The sequence below is a fragment of the Emydura macquarii genome, unplaced genomic scaffold (assembly GCF_026122565.2).
Source record: "Emydura macquarii macquarii isolate MOO-44397 ecotype Brisbane River unplaced genomic scaffold, CSIRO-AGI_Emac_v2 contig_2768, whole genome shotgun sequence".
NCBI classification, from domain to species: domain Eukaryota; kingdom Metazoa; phylum Chordata; order Testudines; family Chelidae; genus Emydura; species Emydura macquarii.
In genome coordinates, this window is record NW_027132905.1 from 41,763,943 (window position 1) to 41,785,599 (window position 21,657).

The following is a 21,657-nucleotide window of genomic DNA, read 5'->3' on the forward strand; positions in this document are numbered from 1 at the left end:
AACCGCCAGAAGCTGGGACTGGACGACAGGGGATGGACCACTCGATAATTGCCCTCTTCTGTTCATTCCCTCTGAAGCATCTGATGCCGGCCGCTGTTGGAAGACAGGATACTGGGCTAGATGGACCATTGGTCTAATCCAGTATGGCCACTCTTATGTTTGTTTATGCAGTTTTGCTTTTTACGTATTACTAATGTGGACAATGGAAAATATCCATTTTCTAGTAAACTTCAATTTCTGGTTTATAGACTGCTAAATCAGATATGGACAATACCTACTTGATCATCCAGTCCATCTTGGTAATGTGGGATTGTGCCGGACAGTACATTACATGTTTTTCCAAAGCATACTGCATCTAAATATTGCATCAAACAATGTAGGGGAATGTTTAAATTGAACAAAACTGTTACTGTAATTTTAAAATAGCAGAGAGGCATTTATATTACATTTTATAAAGTTTCTAAGACAAAATTAGGTTTTATAATACAGGACACTGTCCCTTTGAAACGACTGGCACAGGTTTACATGACAAATCTAAAAATACTTTCAACAGCTTTCTGTTACGTGGTGCTCTGAGTGGTTCTAAAACTTTATTCTGTTTGTAGTTTATTTTAAAATATTTGTAATGAGAAACAGAAACACAATACAGTTAAAAACCCTATTAAGGTGCTTTTCTTAGTATTTACCTTTATCTCAAGTTTCAGTATTCACTCTTATAGGCTTTACCAATAGTCTTTTAAATGAAGAATAAATTTTGTTTAAAAATTAGGTTTTTTTTGTTAAGTCTTTTTCACTTCTTTGGCAATGTTATTTATTCTAGTTCTTAATTTATGGAGGAAACATTTCACTACTGCAATAATCTTAAAAATGTACTCAGTTTGATATTTCTGATCTGCCTGATCAATATATTTAATAAAACCTTAGCTCAATGTTAGTTCTATTATAACAATAATGTTCCTTCAGAAACCTCCAAACAAAATAGTTTAATATTTCTGCATTTCTATAAAACATGAAATTAAATGTATTCCTCTACACAGCACGCATCTAGATGAAATATATTTGACTTATTGGGTGTGTACTTAAGTATGAAGCATTATTGAATTTAAAATGTATGTTTGGTTAGTTTTAATACATGGTTTTAAGTGAGGTCTTTTTCAGTATGTTTATAGTAATTGGGTCATATCATGCTTTATCTTTTTTTTTTTTAATAAATGAAATCATCAGGTGTTTCAGACAGGTTGGGTTATAAAATTGAAAACTTGTCCTTGACTAAAATCTCAATATTTGTCTCTTTTGGACTCAGAAATGCCAGTTCCAAATAAAATCATTTTTCTGGTACATTGTACACTACTTCTCCCCCCCCACCAATGCTATTGCCTATGGAAACTTAAGTTTTTGGGAATGATTCAAAATTGACAATTTTATTTTAAAGATCTGCTTCCACCTTCCTTTTTTTTTCTCCTTTCTTTTTTTTTAAAGGGAGTTAAAATTTGAAGATGCATTTTGGTGGTTTTTTTGTTTTTTTGGGGTTTTTTTTTTTTGAGAAATCTATAAACTCTTGACCCTTTTAAATTGAAGCATAGTGGATTCCATGTGTGGTGGGATATATGGTTTAGTTTGGAAACTTAGCTAAGACTATTTCTCAAACTGACATTCTTTATAGTTTTGTGCTATCAATTATGCATTACAGAGAGTCAGCTCTCTATATTTTCTGCATTCTTTGTTCTGTATGGCTGCAGATGTCCTCTAAGATCAAACACTAGCGTCTTTCTGTTTTTTTGATGGATTTCCCGATGTCCCAACATAGTCCCTTATCCACTACTTACTACAGCTACTTTTAAATTCTTCCATACCAAACCATAACACTATGATACAAAAGTCAAACACAAGACCTGTGAAACTACTGCATATACGTAGCATGTTGAAATATAAAACCAAACACAAAAAACCCCAAAACAATATTGGCCAAATAATTATCACTTTCATGGTGTCTTAAAAGTTGCCAAACCAGATGTTCTTCTGTAACCAGCTATACTTTACTTATCCTGTGTTGTAATTACTTTTATAGTTTTCACTTAAGATACAGCTGCAACATGACACATTTTGTCCTCTTGCATTGTATTTTAAATTTGAGTAATACTACATAAAATTATAGAGGGTAGTTAGCTATGGGAATTTGCACAGTGAATGATAGTGCCTTTGCATGTGTGTATGTAAGCACAATATAGTAGAATGTTATCCTTTTTCTTTTGGATCAGGTAAATTAAATACAAAAGGGTCTACAATACACTGACAAAGTCAAGGTCTTTGAGTCAGTTTGCCACTCCTTAACTGGTTTAAAGTTGTGCAAGAGCAGTGGCCATTTTGAGGAGGGGGAAGAATAACTTTTGACTTACAACTTGTCGGTGAAGAATCTTAACAAGAATGGGTTTTCTGTAGTTTAAGAATCTGATCCATTCATAATCTGATTAATTTATCATGTAATTATTATTTGTATAGTGGCAGTTCTCAAGGGCCCCAGTTGGGATCAGGAATCACTTATATTGAGTATTGTACAAATTTGTAAAACGACCTTTCCTGCAAGCACGTTGGGTCAATCCAAGACAAGATGCAACAATTGAGTCTAACAAACAGTAGGAGAATGGGGAAGAGAGGATGAAAGTAAGTCATAAAATTCCATGGTCACATAGGTTAGTGGCGTACACAGCATCATACTTCTGAATCATTTACTTAATTTTTTTCAAATAAATAAATAAATAAATAAAAATCAAAGTCCCTGGATTTGGTGATAGTGTTGTTACGCTATAATGTGTATCAGTATGTGAAACTGCAGTAGATTAATAGAGTGTGTGTGTGTGTGTGTGTGTGTGTGTGTGTGTGTGTGTGTGTAAAAAGCAAATTATAGAACTCTACACTGAAAAATATTTCAGATTTATATTCCCTTTTATGAAGACACATTATAATGGTATTGTGAAAAAAGAATATAAATTAATGTAAATGATCAAAGTTATGTTCTATGGCTACATTCTTCAGGGCAGAGAACTGTCAATTCGTGATTGTACCCACCTTATAAATAGACAGCACTGTAAATTGGATCATCTCAACATGGCATGGTGTGTGTGTATCTATATACCGAATGCAGGAATGAATGATGAAGGTGTGATAAGCTGATGAAGGGAAGACTAAATTACAGGGATCAAAGTGAGCCTGAAGCCTCCAGTGTATAGGCATAAAATAGGTGCTATAGCAACTGCAGTTATTTCCTTACTTTTGTCAGTTTGCATCACAGTCTAAATGTTCTTTAAGTTTTATTAGTTTGTAAGCCTTAAGTGCAAGAGATCTAACTCATTTACTGAACCTGATGTCTGTTTCTAGACCCCACAGCATAGTGTGCTCAGCCCATGTGGAAGGGAATGCCCCTTGTAGTCAAATTAGGAGAATCACTGGCAGGTTCCAAAAGCTGGGAAAGTCCATCTTCCATTGAGAACTAGGGAAATAAAATCTACCTTGAAATAACACAAGACAATGAACAGATACCAATACCCAACAGACTGGCTACAATTTGCACAGTACATTGCCCCAAATTGTAAATTACCCTTGTAGGGAATTATGCTGGAAACAGGATTAAAGGAATTGGGCTAAATTTACAAGACAATATTTAGAGTCTTGCAGTATTATCCCAGTTGCTCTTTTCCTTGAGTGTGCACGATTTATCTCATTCAAATTCTTTTGTCACTTGAAATAATGCAGATACAAGGATTTTATCAGCAAATCTTTTCAAATAGGAATTTCCAAATTGATATAAATGAATCTATATACTTTATTATATATACAGTACCACATTGAAAATGTCCTCATAAAAGGAAATACAATTTGGAACTGTTTCAGTGTAGTGTTCTATGCCCAATGTGTTTACATTGTTAACCTGTTGTATTTTCAGACTAATATAGTAACACCTCAGTCTCTTGAAATTAGGATTTCTGTATTTGTAGCTGACTTTTGGTTTATTCATAATTTGTATCTTTTGAGTGAGGATTTGTGCATTACAGCTACCGTACATTACTCCATATACGTTCATTTTTAGGAAGGTGTGTGTGTGTGTGGAGAATTCGGGGAGGCATGAGGTACATTATTAATGAGTCAACAGAATGAGAATTGAAAGCGTATAACAGAAATTTAGTGTTAAACCACAAATCATGCAATATTGGCGGTGTAACCACATAAGAGAAACAGAAGTTCAACCAAGTACAGTTTACTATAAACACGCTTCAGTCAGAGTTTCTATATCAATTGGGTAGTGTCAATCAGCAGCTGAACTGAAAGACGAGTATGCTTACCTTTCTGTCAAATAATTCCTCTTTTAGTGTCCAAAAAAAAAAAAATTTTTAAATTGAGTTTAGCTTGAAACCAGTAAGAATGAGCAAATGCTAGAATGATTTAATGAATTTTTATGTTAATAGAATTTGACTTATTTGACAAACATATCATTCAAAAAGCCAAACATTGAAATTGAGCAAGTTGCCAACTTTCTGAAGACTTCAGAGTCAGAAATCATTCAGCAATACACTTTTAGAAATCTTTTTTTTTTTTTTTTTTTTTTTTTTTGGATAGCAAATGCAGTTTTTAAGGGTAAAGAGCATGCAGGCTGAATGGGATTCAACTTCAGAGTAAACTGAAAAAAAATTATTAAAAGGGATGCTGTTCATTATTCTCCTTTTATTCATTATAATAGTGTGTGAGAAACTTGTCCAGGAACTGAATTTTTAATTTTTCCCTAAATGTTGTTGCCATTCAACTGCAATAAAGCAGTTATTTTACACCCCTTTATATTCAAGACTCTCAGCAGTATTTTGAGTTTAAGGTTAAAGATGATTCCCTTTTTTCAGACAAGCCATGTAAGGTTCCAAAATATTCACTTACCTGTTTGGACCAAAGTTCTGTTTCTTCTGCTTTAGATTTCACTAACACCTAAAACTGTAAAGATTGCTGTGTCCTTTTTCAAGTGTTAATTATTCATCAGTACTGCTCTCAGGTGTCAAAGAACTGTTGTGTTCCTAGAAGCAGCGAGTTCTATGTTTTTAAAGTGCTTTGAGATCCTTCTGGTGGAAAATGCCAATGGCCCCAATTCAGCAAGGCACTTAACTTTGTGCCTAACTTTAAGCATATGTGTAGTCCCCCCCCTGATTTCACTGAGACTATCTTTGTGCTTAAAGTTGGGCATGTACATGCTGAATCAGGGCCTATACTCGTATAGTTTTTGCTAAACTATGTGTGGGTACAGTCTCCTATTTAGGCTCATAACTTCAACTAGCATCAATGGAAATTATTTACATAAATCTTACATCCATCAATGGATCGCTTAATGTGTTGGGTTAGCATTAGGCATTTGCAGTAATCATCAACAGTGATTTGAGGTGTGCTAGTATAGTCTTGCTGTTTGGAGTTATTCTAATATTTCCCATATATTTTATAAATTTTACTTTTACCTTGATAGTGCAAAACTGTATAAAGTGTCCTTTACTGTAAATGTTAGCTAGCACCAATCTTCAGTAATACAATAATCTGTTTAATAACAGATACGTGATGATTCACTCATTAATCGAAACTTGTTTAATTGCTTAGTAGAAGAAAGCTGTGCTGAATAAATCAATTGGCATTAGAAATCATTTTCATATGGTTACCAGAAATGTGCTGAAATATTTTCCAATTATGTCATACTAGCACAACCGTGTTGTGTAACTGACACACAGAGATGTCCTCTGGCAACTCCTACCACCAAATAAAGACTTCTGTTTCAGAGTTTTGCTCTCTGACTGTGTAGTGAATAAAGGCCTAAAAAATAAGTCAAAATGCATCAAAATCTCAAATCTTGGAGTGGGAAGCGTTGCCAGTGAAAGGCTTCTGTTATGAATTATTTGAGATCAGATGTCCACTTCTTCAAGTGCAGCTCTTCCCTTTTGAGCAAGGTGGCTGTTGTAAATGTGGTGGTAAAGGCTGTGACCAGTGTCTCTGCACCAAATCTGACTCATTTCAGACAGTGGTAATGTGGTATGCAAACGGAAAAGAACAAGGAAAAAAGAGAGTCAAGTCATTTTCTTTTAATCACAATTCCACCATCCTGCACTGGGAGGGAGGGTGGATGAGGAAGAAGAAACGGGTAAGGTGCCAAAATATTCTCTTATGCCATTATCTTATGGCAAAGTCGTATGGCAAAATCCCACTACTTGAAGACGTGATGGATGTAGGGCAGCAGCAGATGGGTGGAGGAAAGCAAGGGATTAGAGACCTCCATTTGACAAACCTGTACATTTTCACAGGGACAAACTGGCTAATTCACACAATTCATAGTCATTCTAGATACTGTCGTAGTGTACAGAATTTATTAGTGAGTCTTATTTCCATATCAGATTTTTAAATAGGTTTTTTTCTTTTACTGAAGTGATTCTCAGAAGTGACAACCTCTTTTGATGGACTTTAAAACATCTTACTGGTTGTTATAGCTGCAGTTTGTGTTCATATTTCTTGTATAACTGCTTCTGAATTGTTTTGAAGTAAGAAAACATATTTGAATACTAGACAGCAGTATAAAATATGAATTTTCATTTAAGAATTATGGGAAATGAGTGTTAGCACCTCTTAAGAAGATTTCTGTAATAAACACTGCCTTTTGGGGTTCCACAGATACATAATGACATATTTCAACTGCAAAACAGATCTGGTGTTTGTCAGTTTGGATGCAACAAACTTTACAAAAACAGAACAGTTTGAATTTTATCGTCAAAATTTCCCTCTGTCATGCTTCTCTTACTGTACCTTTTGCCCAGTAGGGGCAGTACAATGAAACTGTAGTAAGTTTGGGAAATGGCCTGAGCATGAGTAGCAGTGATATTAGCCTCTGCTCAAATGACAAGGATTGTGGAAGGGAAGAGAAATGAATATTTAAAAAATGAATTTTCCTCTCTTCACTGTGGGGAGTCCTACATCTATTCCACTTCCATCCATCCCAGCTGCCCTCAAATGAGCAGTATGTAATTAACCAGGATCACATCAGTTTCATCTCACAGCTCCTGTCTCCACTGTTTACAGAAACAGTAGCATATTCAGAATTATTGGTGAGTGAAAAAACATAGGAGGGTGAGAAGAGGGGAAAAATGGATTAGAGAACAGGGTAGGACAAATGCATAAATAGAAGGAAGACTACCTTTGTGGTGTGGTAGCACATCAGAGTTTAGTACAAAGCTTGGTCCTTCGCAATTTCTGCCAAAAAGGTTTTGGAGCTACAGAGACAGAGCACTGAGTCCCTGGGAACAGGATGTGCATTGACACTCAGAATTAAACACCTGTAGTTTATTTGTAGTTTCTTGCAATTTGATACTTGGAAAGCAAGGAATTGAGATGCTGAAGGCCAGGCGCTCAGCATACATGTTGATGTCTTCTGCTTTGGATCTCAGGGCTTGATAACTTTGGTCTCTTTTGTGTTTTGATAATTTGGTGAAGTTTCAAGTCTGTGTCCTTAAAAAGCAAGACAGCAAGCCAGACTCTTGAAATGCCTTTCCAGAAATCACATCAGATTTAGAAAGCCAGATTTTTTTACCTCTTAGACAACACTGACAGACGAGTTTGTTCAGATTCCTCACACCCTTTGTTCTCTGACAGGCCAATGGACAAGTTCCTCTAGGTACCCAACAAAACTTATCATTATTACAATGCTTTGTTTTCAGATGGATGCTGGGCAGCTTGGTGGGGCTTAGAGTTTTGATGACACTTAATATATTAATCAAATAGTCAACAAAATAAACATAAATATAAGAAGTATAGTAGGTTTGAGTTTGGTGGTATAGCATTGTGGTTGGGAAGCCATGTTGGGAGTAGAAGGTAAAGTGGCTGCTGTTGTATCCTAGCATATGTGAAGCCACAGATTGTGATCCTGCTTCTCATAATCTTCACCCCACAAGTGTGTGTGTGTGTGTGTGTGTGTGTGTGTGTGTGTGCGCGTGTGCGCGCGCGCGCTCCCCCTCTCCCTCCCCTTTCCTTATTGACCTAGTGAAAAGACATCTAAAAGTCGGCACCATGCAGTTCATTGTTTCTGTCTGGCCCTCAAACTCAGTTCTGCTGTAATTATTAAACTAATAGCTGCTGATAGGAATGGATGGAAGACATACCTGGTTTATTATGACTTTTGGCTACAAGCAAATAAAATATCCTTCAGACTTAGGCAAAATTTGTGGACAAACTAATTTTCAATCTGTCCAAAAAACTTTGCCTTCACTGATTCTGAAGTTTGTACTTACATCAAATGTGCGTTGTTTGAATTTAATACATCTTTTAAAATATTTGGTAGAAGAAAGGCTTATATAATTCTCAGCCTTTATGTAAAATAAATTAGTGTTCTCTTTGAAATATTGAGTACTATCATTTCTGATACTGCTCCTTTCTCATGCTTTCAGACATATTTCTGTTCTGTAACAGGTAAATGTTCTGTGTGTTATACTTGTGCAATTCAGTATGCTCTGATTTAAATGAAAGGAGGAAAGTAACTAAAAGCAGTGCTAATCATTGCACAATTGATTTTGCTGAAATTGCATAGTCATCTCTTGGAAACTGCGTGTGTGTGTGTGTGTGTTTAAAACAGTAAATTCAGACATTTCAGGAAGACTAGTCTTTGGGGTTGTTAAGCATTGTATGCTTACCACTTTTAATTGGAAAAGTTTTTAAAATGGAAGCTTTTAAAATGAAATTCTCTCAGAAGATCTGTGATTTGAGGCAAGAAGCAGTGAGTCTATAAGAATGAGTAAGATCTTATTTAATCACTTGCTTTGTTAGATAAGAGATGCACTTGGCAATTTCAATAAGTAGGTGTCCTGAAAGCTGCTGTAGAGGGACTTTTACTTAAAACAAGTGAGAACAAGCACAAGAGGAACTGTCACTTATGTCAGAACCCATATTCTGCAAATCTCTGTCTCTTTTAGCACATTTTTTCCTGGTTAGACAAAAGACTATGTTGTTGGTGAGGAGGTTGGTGGAATGGAATAAAACTGACAAAAATAAAAGTGCTTTTCTTTGCAGCTAAAATATTGGGTAGCTTTTTTGCTCTCTCTCCCCCAACCCCCTGTCTTCTACCCCATAGTGATTGTCTGTCAATACACAGTGTGTACACATTTGCTTTCTTGCTTAGCATGTGAGTTGTTAGCATCAGTTAGTTAGTACTAAAACTGTGATTTGGTTAATTATATACTTATACTGTATACTGATATTTCTTTTTTTTTTTAAATTTCCTGGTAACAATAAGCATAGGAAAGTCCTTTGGGTGGTTTGTGGGCCCAAAGGAGAGTCAGGACAGCAGCTAAAAAGATTGAATCTAAAGTTATAAATGAGAGAGACCTTCAAGCTCATCTTGCCTATCACCCTGACAATTCAGGATTGTTACCGACCATACATTTTCTGATATTCCATTGAGTAGTTTAAAATTCCCAAGAAGGGGTGCTTTCAGCACTTTTTTTTTTTTTTGGCAGCGTATTCCATAGCTTAATAGTTCTTGCTCTCAGGAAAAAAATTTATTTATTTATTTTTTTTATAATCTTCCTGAATATCCCTAAAAGAGTATAGAAACAGTGATGCTGCAGTTACAGCTTTTTGGTAGGGGAAAGTACTTGGAAAAATTGAAATTCATTGGATCTTGGTATTAGTTTAAAAAAACCCTGAAAACTATTTTTACTTTCTGGGGTTTTTTTTTTTTTTTTTCCCCCGGGGGGGGGGGGGGGGAGCTGGTAGTTTGATTTATTATAGTTTTATATAGATAATCCAGTAATCAAGGCCCTGTGTATCCTGTATCACATTGGAACCAAATTCTGTGACAAGGGCCCTTAAATTCAGCAGCAATATTAATTGATTCATTTTTATGAAATCTCTTTACTCCCATCCTCCCACCCCTGTGAAACTCAGCTAAGGCTCACAGAATGTAAAATCAGTGACTAATGTGATTTTTTTTTTTTTTTTTTCCCCTTCCCTCCCCCCCAAAATTATGCTTTCCATGTTGCCCGTTCCCATAGAACTTGGCTTCCACAATGTATAGACAGTGCAGCTCAAACCTCCCTCACCATCACCTCAGTTGTGTGCTAGAGGAGGGAAGGGATGTGTATGCATAGGTACAAGAGTACGTTTTCAAAGATACAATGTGGTGAAAATAAGACCTGTAGGTGCACTAATAATTTTTAGTAAAATTTTAGGCTGATACTTAAAATTTTGAAGAAAAATGTATGAGAAATCTCTTCCTTTTGGGACTGATCCCAAAGCAATATGTTTTATCTGTGCTTGGTAGTGGTCTTGATATGCTATCAAGTACATATCTGTCATACAATACGCTGCAACTCACTCGCCATGGTGGAATGTGAGAACATCAAACCAAGGACTGGTGCCAAAATCAGGAGCTGCTATCTGCTTTATTTTCCTGCTGGAGTTTGAAATGGAGATCTGGCTTCATTGCCAAAATCAATAACTCAAGCTGAAGGGGAGACTCGTTGCTTAGCTGTCAAAAGTAGCACACTGAATCTCATGTGTTAGTCATGGGTAGTCTGAGAGAGGACGTTATAAAGATGCCGAGATATTTTGTAGTTATTAAATAGGCTTTGTGAAAGGGCCGTACAGCTTTTTACAGGTTCCACTTGAAGACCTGTGTTATAAGATGTCGGGACTCCATAGCCAAGTTATTTCTCCCCATTAAACCCTAACCTTTATTAAAGGGTGGGAAATGGAGACAAATTTCACTTTCCTACCCATAGTGGATGTACTATAAAAAAAAGGTCCATTGTGGTGGCTTAGATAGCATCAGTGTTTCAAATGTATAGCTGAAGTCTACATGAGTACTGTCATTACTTTTGAATATTGCCTGTTCCATAGAAACTGATTTTGGATTGGCAAAAACGGAGTGTTCATTCTGATAGTTTGGAACTACACATTTGTCAGCTGTATTGGTGATACAAGGTTAAAAGACTGACTAAGGCCTTGTCTGCACTTGCTGGGTTTTAGATACCTGTGCAGAGGCAAAGTGCAAACACTTAGTGTAGTCATGATTTGCACCCAAGCATGATTTGTACCAGTACAGCTTACCCCAGTTTTGAATCCCTCTGCTAACACTTGTATTTCACAACCACTAATATCAGGAAGACCAAGATAAATTTTTTAAATCTCAAAGCTTTAATTTTTATCTCAGTTGGGAGATGCAAATGGGTAGATTGTTCTAAGTTTTGGGTTTTGTTTGTGGGTGGGTGCTGAATGTTTGAAAATAAAGGTTTGTTTTATTAACCATGTCTCACTTTCTTTCATGGTTTCTGTGCTCATCAATAAAGTCTCCACCTTCTCTTTTCAGTCTCATTGTGGTTATGCTGCATATTAGGATTGCACCTGTACAGATGCCAAATTTGAGGGACAGCAGGAACTATAGCCTTTGGTTATGTAAGAGTTTTTTGAGTTCTTCCTGAAAGCTTTTCGCTTGGTGGTTGAACAGACAACTCTTGGCATGAGGATATTGGAGGAACAGAGTTAAACAAAAACCATGTACTTTCAGCTCTGGTAGAAAATGATGGAAAAGACTGAGAGTTTGAAAAGTGTATGTTTTGTTGTGATTATATCAGACAAGGACATACTGCCTGCAACTTCACACTTTCTGGCTGCCACTTTTTTGCAACATAACTAAAATTACTTAAACGAAGTGTAGGATATGTATCGTGCACCAAGACTTAACCTTAAATTGCAAATATATAAATTTTTTATCTTAAATGTGCTTAGAAGGTTGGATTCAGAGTTCAGTCTCTAAGCATGTTATTTTTTCAAGTCCAGTGCATTGCTATTCTACATCTAGACATGTAACTTTTAAGTCTGTCTAATCTAAATATAACCCCTTTTTGTGTCTTTCAGCAAACGAGGATTCAGTGTTCGGTCCTTTGGAACAGGGACTCATGTGAAACTGCCAGGACCAGCACCAGACAAGCCGAATGTTTATGATTTCAAAACAACATATGATCAGATGTACAATGATCTGCTTAGGAAAGACAAAGAACTGTATCCCTGTGGAATGACCTTTTTAAAAAACCTAATATGGTTCATCTTTGAAAGGTGTAATTCATTATTTTGCATAAGGAATACACAGCTGCTTAACTGTGGCAAAATCTTTGTTTTAAGGATCTAGGCAGGTGTCTCACATTATGTTAGGATCTCTTTAACACTCCCTTTGTAACTTGCTATTGAGTTATAATGTGCATTTAAAATCCTCTTGTATAGTAAATTAACATACTTAGTTCTTGAACAGAACTATGAATATTTTACACCTTCATCCATTAACTTCACTGCACTGTGGGCCATGTTTTCCCAGTGTAGAGCCCATTCCTGGTAATGGGCATGCCAAGAACTGCCACCAAAAGAATTAAAATCCTATTTAGCTCAGTCAAGAAAACAGGTAAGGCTTAGAGTAAACTAGTGGTTTAGGGAAAGAGAACATAGTGCATAAAGTAGTTTTTCTCTTCTCATCAAGAAGCTAATTGTTAATTTCTGATTTTGGCTATACATCAAAAACATTCCTTAAGTATATTTCCAAGAATGGCACAGAAGGCCCAATTAAACGTGATGTTTACTCCCAGAGACCAGAGGTGACAAGGGTCATGCACACTACCTTTCTTCACATCAGTCATGGACACACAGTATTTTAGGATATCTATATTTTAGGTTTTAAAAAAAACAAAAAAACCCAAACATCTTTAGTTTGCAAGATGAGGGCACTTGTTTGGGGTCTTGTTCTCTTTACACAGGATCTGATTTTTAATATTAAAATTTTGTGTGAAAGGGAAAACTAAATTTTTTATGTAGGTTTTGCTTATTAATCACTAATGGTAGATTATGAGGCCTTTGTTACAAAATGTGATGCCTCTGAAGCAAGAGTTTTTGGATAAAAAGGTATAATACGGCAGTCTGTCCCATCCTTTTATATTGCATGACCTAGATTATTAATTTCTGGGGAACTGCATAAAAATAATGCTGGATCAAATTGGTAAAATCTTGCTGGTGTTAGATTTGATGTCTTTCTTATATAGCTATCTAGAAATGGCAGCTAAAATGTTATAGTTAAATATTTATTTTAATATCTTTTGAAGTTTCACTACAATATAACTAAACAGATTATTTTTATATGGCTGAAATTTTTCAGTATTTTTCTAAAAAGGCTGAGAACAGGGAAACGGGCATTAGATAAGGACTAGAAAATGGGGAATACAGTGAAACCTATTTTAAGTGGCCACCCAAGGAATCCACAAAATCCGGAGCCCAGTAGAAGAGATGGGCCTTCAATGATTGGTTCAACAAAATCGTGTACTGCAAGACTTGAGTAGACTTAAAATGATTGTGTAAGACATGGAGGAGGTCCTTAGCACAGGTTTCACTGTGGCTTGATGTGAGTCAGCAGGTTTTTAGTTGTGTATTTGCTGACTAGAAAACATTAAATTTGAGCTCCATAAGACCCCAGCAGTGGTGGTTTCTTTTGCGTTGAGTTTTCTGAATATACTCAGCTAAGACAAGCAGTTCCATAAAGCTGTACACTACGATTAGATTTGATACTATGTTGGAAATTTCCTTCCACATGGTTTTCCCCATAACTGATATCTATATTATACAAGGATGTTAGGGAACCAATTTCTGATTAAAAGGCTGAGTGGCAGTATCTTTTAAATTTGAAATTTAGAGCCTTATTGAATCTACATAATTTAATTTTGTATAAACACATCTTGGTGAAGAAAAGGGATGTTTCCCAGCCAATCCATCCTCTAATTGAGATGCTGCACATCTCAACGCAAACATTTTTTTTTCAAATGGAGGACTGTTTGAATTGTTCAGTCTTCATTTGCACAAGCACTTAGAATTTTCAGTGACTACCACTTTGTCTTCTGTTGTATTGAGAACGTAGCACTGTTTTAAGATGCAACAAAATGAAAAACACATCTGATCCCCTATCCGGTATCTTCTCTGGAGTTGCCTTTTAGGCTCTGCTCCACATTAGAGGCAGAACGACTATGCTCTGAGCCACAGATATTTATGCAGTGTGACATTGAGCACTCCTTTCTATTTTGATCTTCCTGTTCAAGAAAAAGCCCAGTATGGGGTGGGGAAGCAGTTATGTCTGTATATTTTATGTCCTCAAATGTTGCAAATTCAAGTTCTTTGAAACAGATATACTTTTTCAGTACAAAAGGCATCTCAATCTCCAGACTCTGAGTGAGTGGGTAAGTTCTTTCCTACATTAGTGAAAACCAGAGACCCCTCTTGCTCTCTGCTTGTGAGCCAAGGAGCAGCTGTCTTTGGGACCAGGGCACTGTGGGACTCAATTAGGGCAACAAATTACTTTTGGGGAATGGGGTGCGGGAGGTGCCCTGTCTTAGGGTGGAAGGGAACTGCTTTTCTCTTGGTGTCTCAAAGGGGAGGTGGGAGAAAGTGGGTCTCCAAATTCCTTGGCTTGTCCTTATGCTCCCCAAATCCTGCTTTCTTCAGTTTAGTGGGGAGAGCTGCCACCTTCAGCCCTTTCCACGTTGTCTGAAACAGCAATTCTTAGTGACAAGTGCCAGTTCATGTATCTCATTACCTCAGTATGGGAATATAGGCTGTGCAGCACTATGTGCTCCTGTGTTTAGGTGTGACTTCGTTCTCGAGTTCTGTAGGCCGGTGGGGAGACTAGGTGCACTGTGGACACTTGATATTCAGTAAGAGGTTTTGGCTAAACTGCTCCAGCACATCATCTGCTAGCCAGTCATCGAATTGCTAACTGCTTCGGAAAGCAGCCATCCCAATCGGGCCTGAGATTCTACGATGGTGTGGACATCAATCAGCTGAGGTAAAAAGCGGCTTAGAATGGCAAGGTGTGTGAAAACTATCTTTTCTCTATCAGTTGTGGGGAGGAGGGAAGAAGACGAACAAGAGAATCCACACTTCTACAAGAAAGCATCTGGGTTGCACTAATCTCTTAGTGGCATATATAGTGCAAACTCTCAAGTGTTGTGGCTGTAGGTTATAAACCTTTCCATATTTAGTCTTCCATATTAAATGAGGACATATTTACAAATTTAGATACTGTCTGTGTTGTAGTTAGAAGACTGGAAAATGCTTTTCCAAAAGTAACTAGTTAAAAAAGCATGCTGTCAGCTCAGAAGGGGCGGGGTATGCAGAAGTAATGAAGCTAAACTTCGCAGGCATATATATTCATGTAGTAGTAGGAGGTTAAAGTATTTTAAAATGAAAATGGAATAGACAAAGACAGAGAAAAAATGAAAAACATTATAGTTGTCAGGCTAAGTAATCAGGACTGCTGTTGCTGTGTAGGAGAGACATGCATTTAAATTCCCTGAGAATTAATGGGAGACCAGTAGCAACATTTTCAAGAGTGTTGAAGATACTTAGTTTCATAAGTCCTGTTTTCAAAAGTGACTTAGGTTCATGAGTCTCCAAGTCACCTTTGGAAACAGGACTTTAGATGCTTTTGAAAATTATGCCCTAGACCCTGTTAAAGGTCAGCATATGAAGGCAGATAAGTAGTACAAATATGATTAGAAAATAGTAGTTTTATGTCCAAACTTTAATTTGAAAAATACTTTCACCAGTTAAAAAAAAAAAAAAAAAAAAAAGTACATGAAAGGAGGCAGAAATATTGCTGCCAGTATCTGTGTGCCAAAGACAGTTCTATAGCCCAGTCTATTACTAAAATATAGCTTCAAACTTTTATATTCACCCTTTTACTACTGAGAAACAGTCTGTGTGGGGTAGGGAAGCCTACTTGTGGACCCAGTTTTGAATCCGCTCCTGCTACCAGCAGTTAACTAGAAACAGATCTTTAGTTATTGAGCATGCCGGTTGTGGCCGTATTGCCTTTTTGTCAAATCTCTCAAGATAGGGTCATGCTTCTGGAGACCTTGAGGCCTGCTCCTGATGAATTTAGAGGGAGTTTTCCCATTTGCTTCAATAGAAGGATCAAGCTCATAGTTGGGAGCCTTCCAAAGAAAACCCAAGTGATGCGGCAAACGTTGGTGATGGATAGGAGGCATTCTTTCCTCCGAGTCGGTACTAAAAATTGAACAGACACATTTTATTTAAAACCAAACAAATGAGATCCCAAATTCTTAGCAGAAATTCACATACAAATATAAAAACTGCAAATACATGTTAAAATTATCTGTTGGTTTATTTGTAATTTAAGTCTCCTATTTCATTAAGCTTTGGGATCTAAACCATGAAAAAGCATTTTAGTTAAAACACAGCCTCGTATGGTGTTAAGTTTGAAAAAGTTTTTGATTAAAAGTAGAAAAAGGTCCTGACAACTTGTAGTCCTGAAGAACTCATGGTTCTCCCCCTCTAACCTCCCCAAGAGAAGTGTTAATGTCACTAGCATGACCAAAATCCAACTTTACTAATTACATTCTGCCTACCTAAATTCTCCCTGAAGTTTCTAGTGGATGTCATACCTCTTCCTTTCCTAAACTCCTCCTGTTGCTATGTGGTGTTAAGCAGTTGTTTTCTTCCTTTGAGGTGGTGGATGAATATTAATTTGTAAATTGCTTTGGGATCCATCTACATAAAACTTGGAATGTAAATTTATTATCAAATTAATTTCAGCTGCGTTAAACACACAAAATAAAAAGGTTTGCCAGTTAGAAAAGATGAGCATCATTATTGTGAACCTCTTTCCCCCAAACCTTTAAAAGGGTATTACAGGCAGAGAAAACAAAACTATGATTTGCTAAAACCAAACTTTTGAAAATAGCTTTTGATTTTTGTCTTGGCAAAACACTGGCAAAATGCTCCATGTAGGGCTGTTTTTGTCATTAAAAATATTGAGCTGACTTAGGCCTTGGCTCCTTTGGGCATTTCCCCTGATTTTAACCATCTTGGTAGCTGCATTGGTCTACTGTGGGAGTTTTCACTGGGCAGTTATACCTGTTGCAGCTCACTGATGATTGTAACCATGGCACATCCCCAAAGCAGACCACAGTTGAGAGTATTGATTTGGCAGCATAAGGAGCTGCATTTGAAGCACCTCTGATGTTCCAGTGAAGTGGGAAGTAGCTGACTCATCTCTAGTTGGCTGACAATCAGCAGGAGATCCTGAATGGGGTCATTCCGGAGATCCTTGAGGAGACTAACTGCCATCTCCAGCGCAGAGTGGCATTCAAGACCCACTGATGTTGCTAGAGAAGAGCAGATCTCAGTGGAGATAATGGGTTAATATTTTTTGTGAGAGGCTCATTCCTTTCTCTCCCCTCCAGCAATATCACGGATGGCTGGGGTAATTTCTTGGGGTTGTGGGTTGGGAACATGCTTACATACAGGTCTCCTTCATCCATGTTGCATATGAGATGCAACCATCTTTGGGATAGGTTGGCATGATTATTTTTGTCCCTTTTTATAACTGTGTGAACAAAGCTGGAGATTCCTAAGTACATAATGGGTAGCTAAACAATGCCTTTTAAAGAGACAGTCATGCTGCAGAAAAACAGACTAGTATAGTAACTAGTCAAGGACACCAAAAAGCCAGACACCAACTGGCTCATCACGTTAGTCTCTGTCCACAGCCCTGTGTGTTCCAAAACATACTGGGACCAAATTCTGCAGCAGTAACTCCTAAATGTTGCGGCAATATTTGTTCTGTTATCATGAAATGCCTTCGTTTCCATTCCTGCTCTCCCCTTCTTTTTTCTTCTCCCCTTCCCCCCCCTCCCACGCACGCACAGAACATCGGTCGTAGGTGAAAACATTTGTTGATTATTTCCCAAGATGGTTTTTTTTAATGATCTCTAAGCACCCTGACTCCACTCCTTGAGCTTGGGCTGTCGCACTGTTGCCTCACTGACCAACCTGTCTGTCTGGCTTCCCTGCTTCCTGGCTGTAAACTGCACTCCACCTCTGGGTTCTTCAACACCCAGGACAGACAGGAAAGAGGAATTATATAGAGACTGCCAGAAGTCCTATTTAATGTTGGGCGTAACTTCCCTAGTCATAATAACCAAGAAGGATGCTTGAAGCCAAGTGTATAAGTGAGTTTGAAACATGCAGATTCTTTTCTGGAGAAGAGAATATAGGGAAAATCTAGGAGAGTGGAATTGAGCTCTGATCCATAGAATCTAGGCCTGCTTGGTCTGTTAACTTTTTTTTTTTTTTGCCTTTACCTCAGAGTCGAATCAGTATTTATTTTGGTTCAGTTCAGTTGCATTCAGTGTGTTAGTTCAGTTCGGGTTCAAGCCACCAAAAAAATAAATGGGTCAGTACAGTTCAAATCAAGTTTCAATCTTAGTGAAAGTAAATTCAAAGAGAGTTGAAACTTAAAATTGAAACTATTGATTTTTTTACTGTTTTTTCCAACTTTTACTTTACATGAATTTTCCGAGTGTTTTTGATTGTCCAATAAACATGATTATTTTTTATGAACAATTTGAGCAAACTAAAATAGCATCTGATATTTGCTCTGTCACATTGGGCATCTGTGGTGAAAGGATAAATTTGAATTTGGGGCAGCTGGAGGCAGGAGCTGCCCCAGTGGTTGGGGATGGGTAGGATGAGGCCCATCTGCCACACGCTCATTCTCCTCATCAAGCACTGTAACTGGGGGTTACAGTGGACAAGAAGCTGGATATGAGTCAACAGTGTGCCCTTATTGTCGAGAAGGCTAACAGCATATTGGGCTTCATTAGTAGGCGCATTGCCAGCAGATTGAGGGAAGTGATTATTCCCCTCTATTCAGCACTGGTGAGGCTGCATTTGGAGTACTGTGTCCAATTTTGTGCCCCTTACTACAGAAAGGATGTGGGCAAGTTGGAGAGAGCCCAGCAGAGGTTAACAAAAATGATTAGGGGGCTGAAGCACATGACTTATGATGAGAGAGGCTGAGGGAACTAGGCTTGTTTAGTCTGCAAAAGAGAAGAATGAGGGGGAATATGATAGCAGCCTTAAACTACCTGAAAGGGGGTTCCAGGGAGGATGGAGCTAGGCTGTTCTCAATGGTGGTAAATGACAGAACTAGGAACAATGATCTCAAGTTGCAGTGGGGGAGGTCTACGTTGGATATTAGGAAAAACATTTTCATTAGGAGGGTGGTGAAGCACTGGAATGGGTTACCTAGGGAGATGATGGAATCTCCATCCTTCAAGGTTTTTAAGACCCAGCTTGATAAAGCCCTGGCTGGGTGGTTTAGTTGGGCTTGGTCCTACTTTGAGCAGGGGGTTGGACTATATGACCTGTTGAGGTCCCTTACAACCCTAATCTATGATTAGGTGTCTACTTCTTCATAAGCCCTCTTCCGCAAGCTCTTTCTGTGGATTCATGAAAGGTATTCCTTAGCTAAAAGAAAAATTTGGGGTGACTAAAAATAGTTTTTGAGTAAACTATTATGGGGTTGGGGGAAACCTGTTGACAACAATCTATCTGGCTATTAAGGAGAAGCTGCCAATTTACGGAGACTGCGGAAACAATGAAATCTGATTAGCAAGCAGGAGGGGAAATTCCTCTTACCCCACTTGGCAATATTTTTTGCTTTCAGGAGTACTGTACTTTAATACTGCTGTTTTTCCTTCCCTGTAAGAGCATCATTGATATCAGTGAATAATTGTGTGCAGCTTTGGAATAATTAGTATGCAGGCTTGCTCTTGAATTTACTTTATTCCTGGAAAAGTATTAGGGTTTGGTGTGGTGTTTTGTTTTGGTTTTTGGAGGTAGCGTGGAGGTGGTGCCTGCAATGTAGTGTGCTCTTTTTTAATCTAAAAGGATAATTTCTGTCAAATGACATTTCTACTTAAGGCAGTATTTGGGTTGAAATTTGTCCCTTTTAAACAGCTAATAGTCTCTTCGTGGTGAAATAGAGAACTGCTGATTTAGAAGTGCAGTTCATTCACTCATTCATGGAAATATCTTTTCTAAAGGAAAAAGGCTTTTGAGTCCTGATCATTTCTCTCCCTCCACCCTTTCCTAAACTCCCTCCCATGTGCTTTCTTCTTTCCCAGTACCCAAAATTGTCAGCCACCCTCTCAGTAGGCTTGACCTTGCTACTTCTAGTGCCAGTCCACACCACCTTCAGCTGGTCAGATTGGAATCAGAGAACTGAGGCCAGTTCTGTGTGTTAGACCAAGATTTTGAGACATCTAAATCCAATGCTACCTATTTGTGGTAATCAGGTTCCAGGTTTTCAAAATTCACATCTTCCTGTGCAGTCGAAGGCAAGGGTCCACACTGAAGTTTTAGGAAACATCCCATTAGTGCTTCTATCCTTTCAATTGCACTGGTGAGAGTCCTGATAAAGGCATAGTTTCAGCAGCTTGTGATGTTTTTGCCATTGTGTTGGTTAAGTCTGCTCCATTCACTTCAGTGAGGTGTTAACTGTGAAACCAATTGCCAATTTAAATGTCAACAAATTTTGCTGCTGATCATTTTAGCTGAAATTTCCAGTTTAATGCACTTTCTCCCTATTGCTGGATTCACTGGTAGATATTGGGGGAGGAATACACTGTGGTAGTGGTTTGCTGTCAATGATTGTTGAGGCTGGGAACTAGCAGTTGAAGTCCATCCTTCTCCCCTTCATCCATCTTGATTTTGGATCTTTTTGGCCCTATCAGTAAAGGGAGTGGGGAAGGGTAAGAGGAGATGCAGTCCTCTAGTGCTAAAAGCCTGAAGGGAGAGATTTTCAAAGGCACCAGCAAGAGTTAGTCACCCAGCTCCAGTTGAAAATCTAGTGGGAGTTGTTGTATTACTAGTCCCAGGCATAGAAAAATAACAAGTCAGGCCTCCCAAATCATGAGATTTTTAAAAATAATAAATCTTAGGGTTCTTTTTATTTGCTTTCTGCTGTTTTAGTCACTGGGGTCATGTTTTCAAGCTTTTCTCTGAAACCATGAAGGCTAGAAACATTTTTGTAAGTGAAATCTGGGATTCTCATGTAATAACATGGCTCCTAGAACTTTAAGAGAAATGCCAAATATTGTGAGACTCATGATAAAATTGCAAGAATTGGCAACCTTGGAGTAGAGTGCCGAATTGCCCTTTGTTCCTTTGAAAATTTCCCCCCACTGCCTCTCTCCTTGTCCCAGGTTCCAAAAGTCCAAGCTGTAGCTACCCAAATTTCCTTGTTTTCTCTGGACAGCTTATACAGTGTGGTTATGCATTGTCACTATGGAATTCTGCTTGTTATTGAAAACTGGGTATTTGGAAGCTGTGCCAAAACAAAATCAAACAAAAACCAAAACCTTTTTATTAAAATCAACAGATCTTAATTTTAAAACAGTACACCATTCCTTGTGCTAAGGGTAACTTTTTTCTTAATTCAAAAATAGTGTTTTAATTAATTGACACAGAAATTCTAGTGTTCTGCAGAATTCAATATTGCTGTGCCACAGAAATCTGCATCACAGGGGACATTGGCTCTGCTAGCAAACATGAATTTTTAATACGTGCATTCAAGACTTGATCTAGTGAGGCTGCGTTACCACCCTGTTGAGTGCACAATCAGAATCCTCTACTGAATCGCTGTGCAAAATAACATTGGACCTTCTGTCTCGCTGCACATCTCTTCCTAAGTGACACGTGACAGTCATGTATTGAAGAACATATGTGGGCTTTGAAAGTGCCAGGTCCTGACGGCTTGTATGT

The 21,657-nt window shown here is 37.8% G+C and overlaps 1 protein-coding gene across 1 annotated transcript in view; it reads left to right on the plus strand.

Moving 5' to 3' along the window:
• The window catches only part of SSU72 (SSU72 homolog, RNA polymerase II CTD phosphatase), a 57,727-nt gene that overhangs the window by 2,640 nt on the left and 33,430 nt on the right, over positions 1–21,657 (plus strand). The window contains exon 2 of the mRNA XM_067567231.1: positions 11,914–12,057. Within this exon, the coding sequence (XP_067423332.1) occupies positions 11,914–12,057 (144 nt within the window). The remainder of the gene's footprint in view (positions 1–11,913; positions 12,058–21,657) is intronic.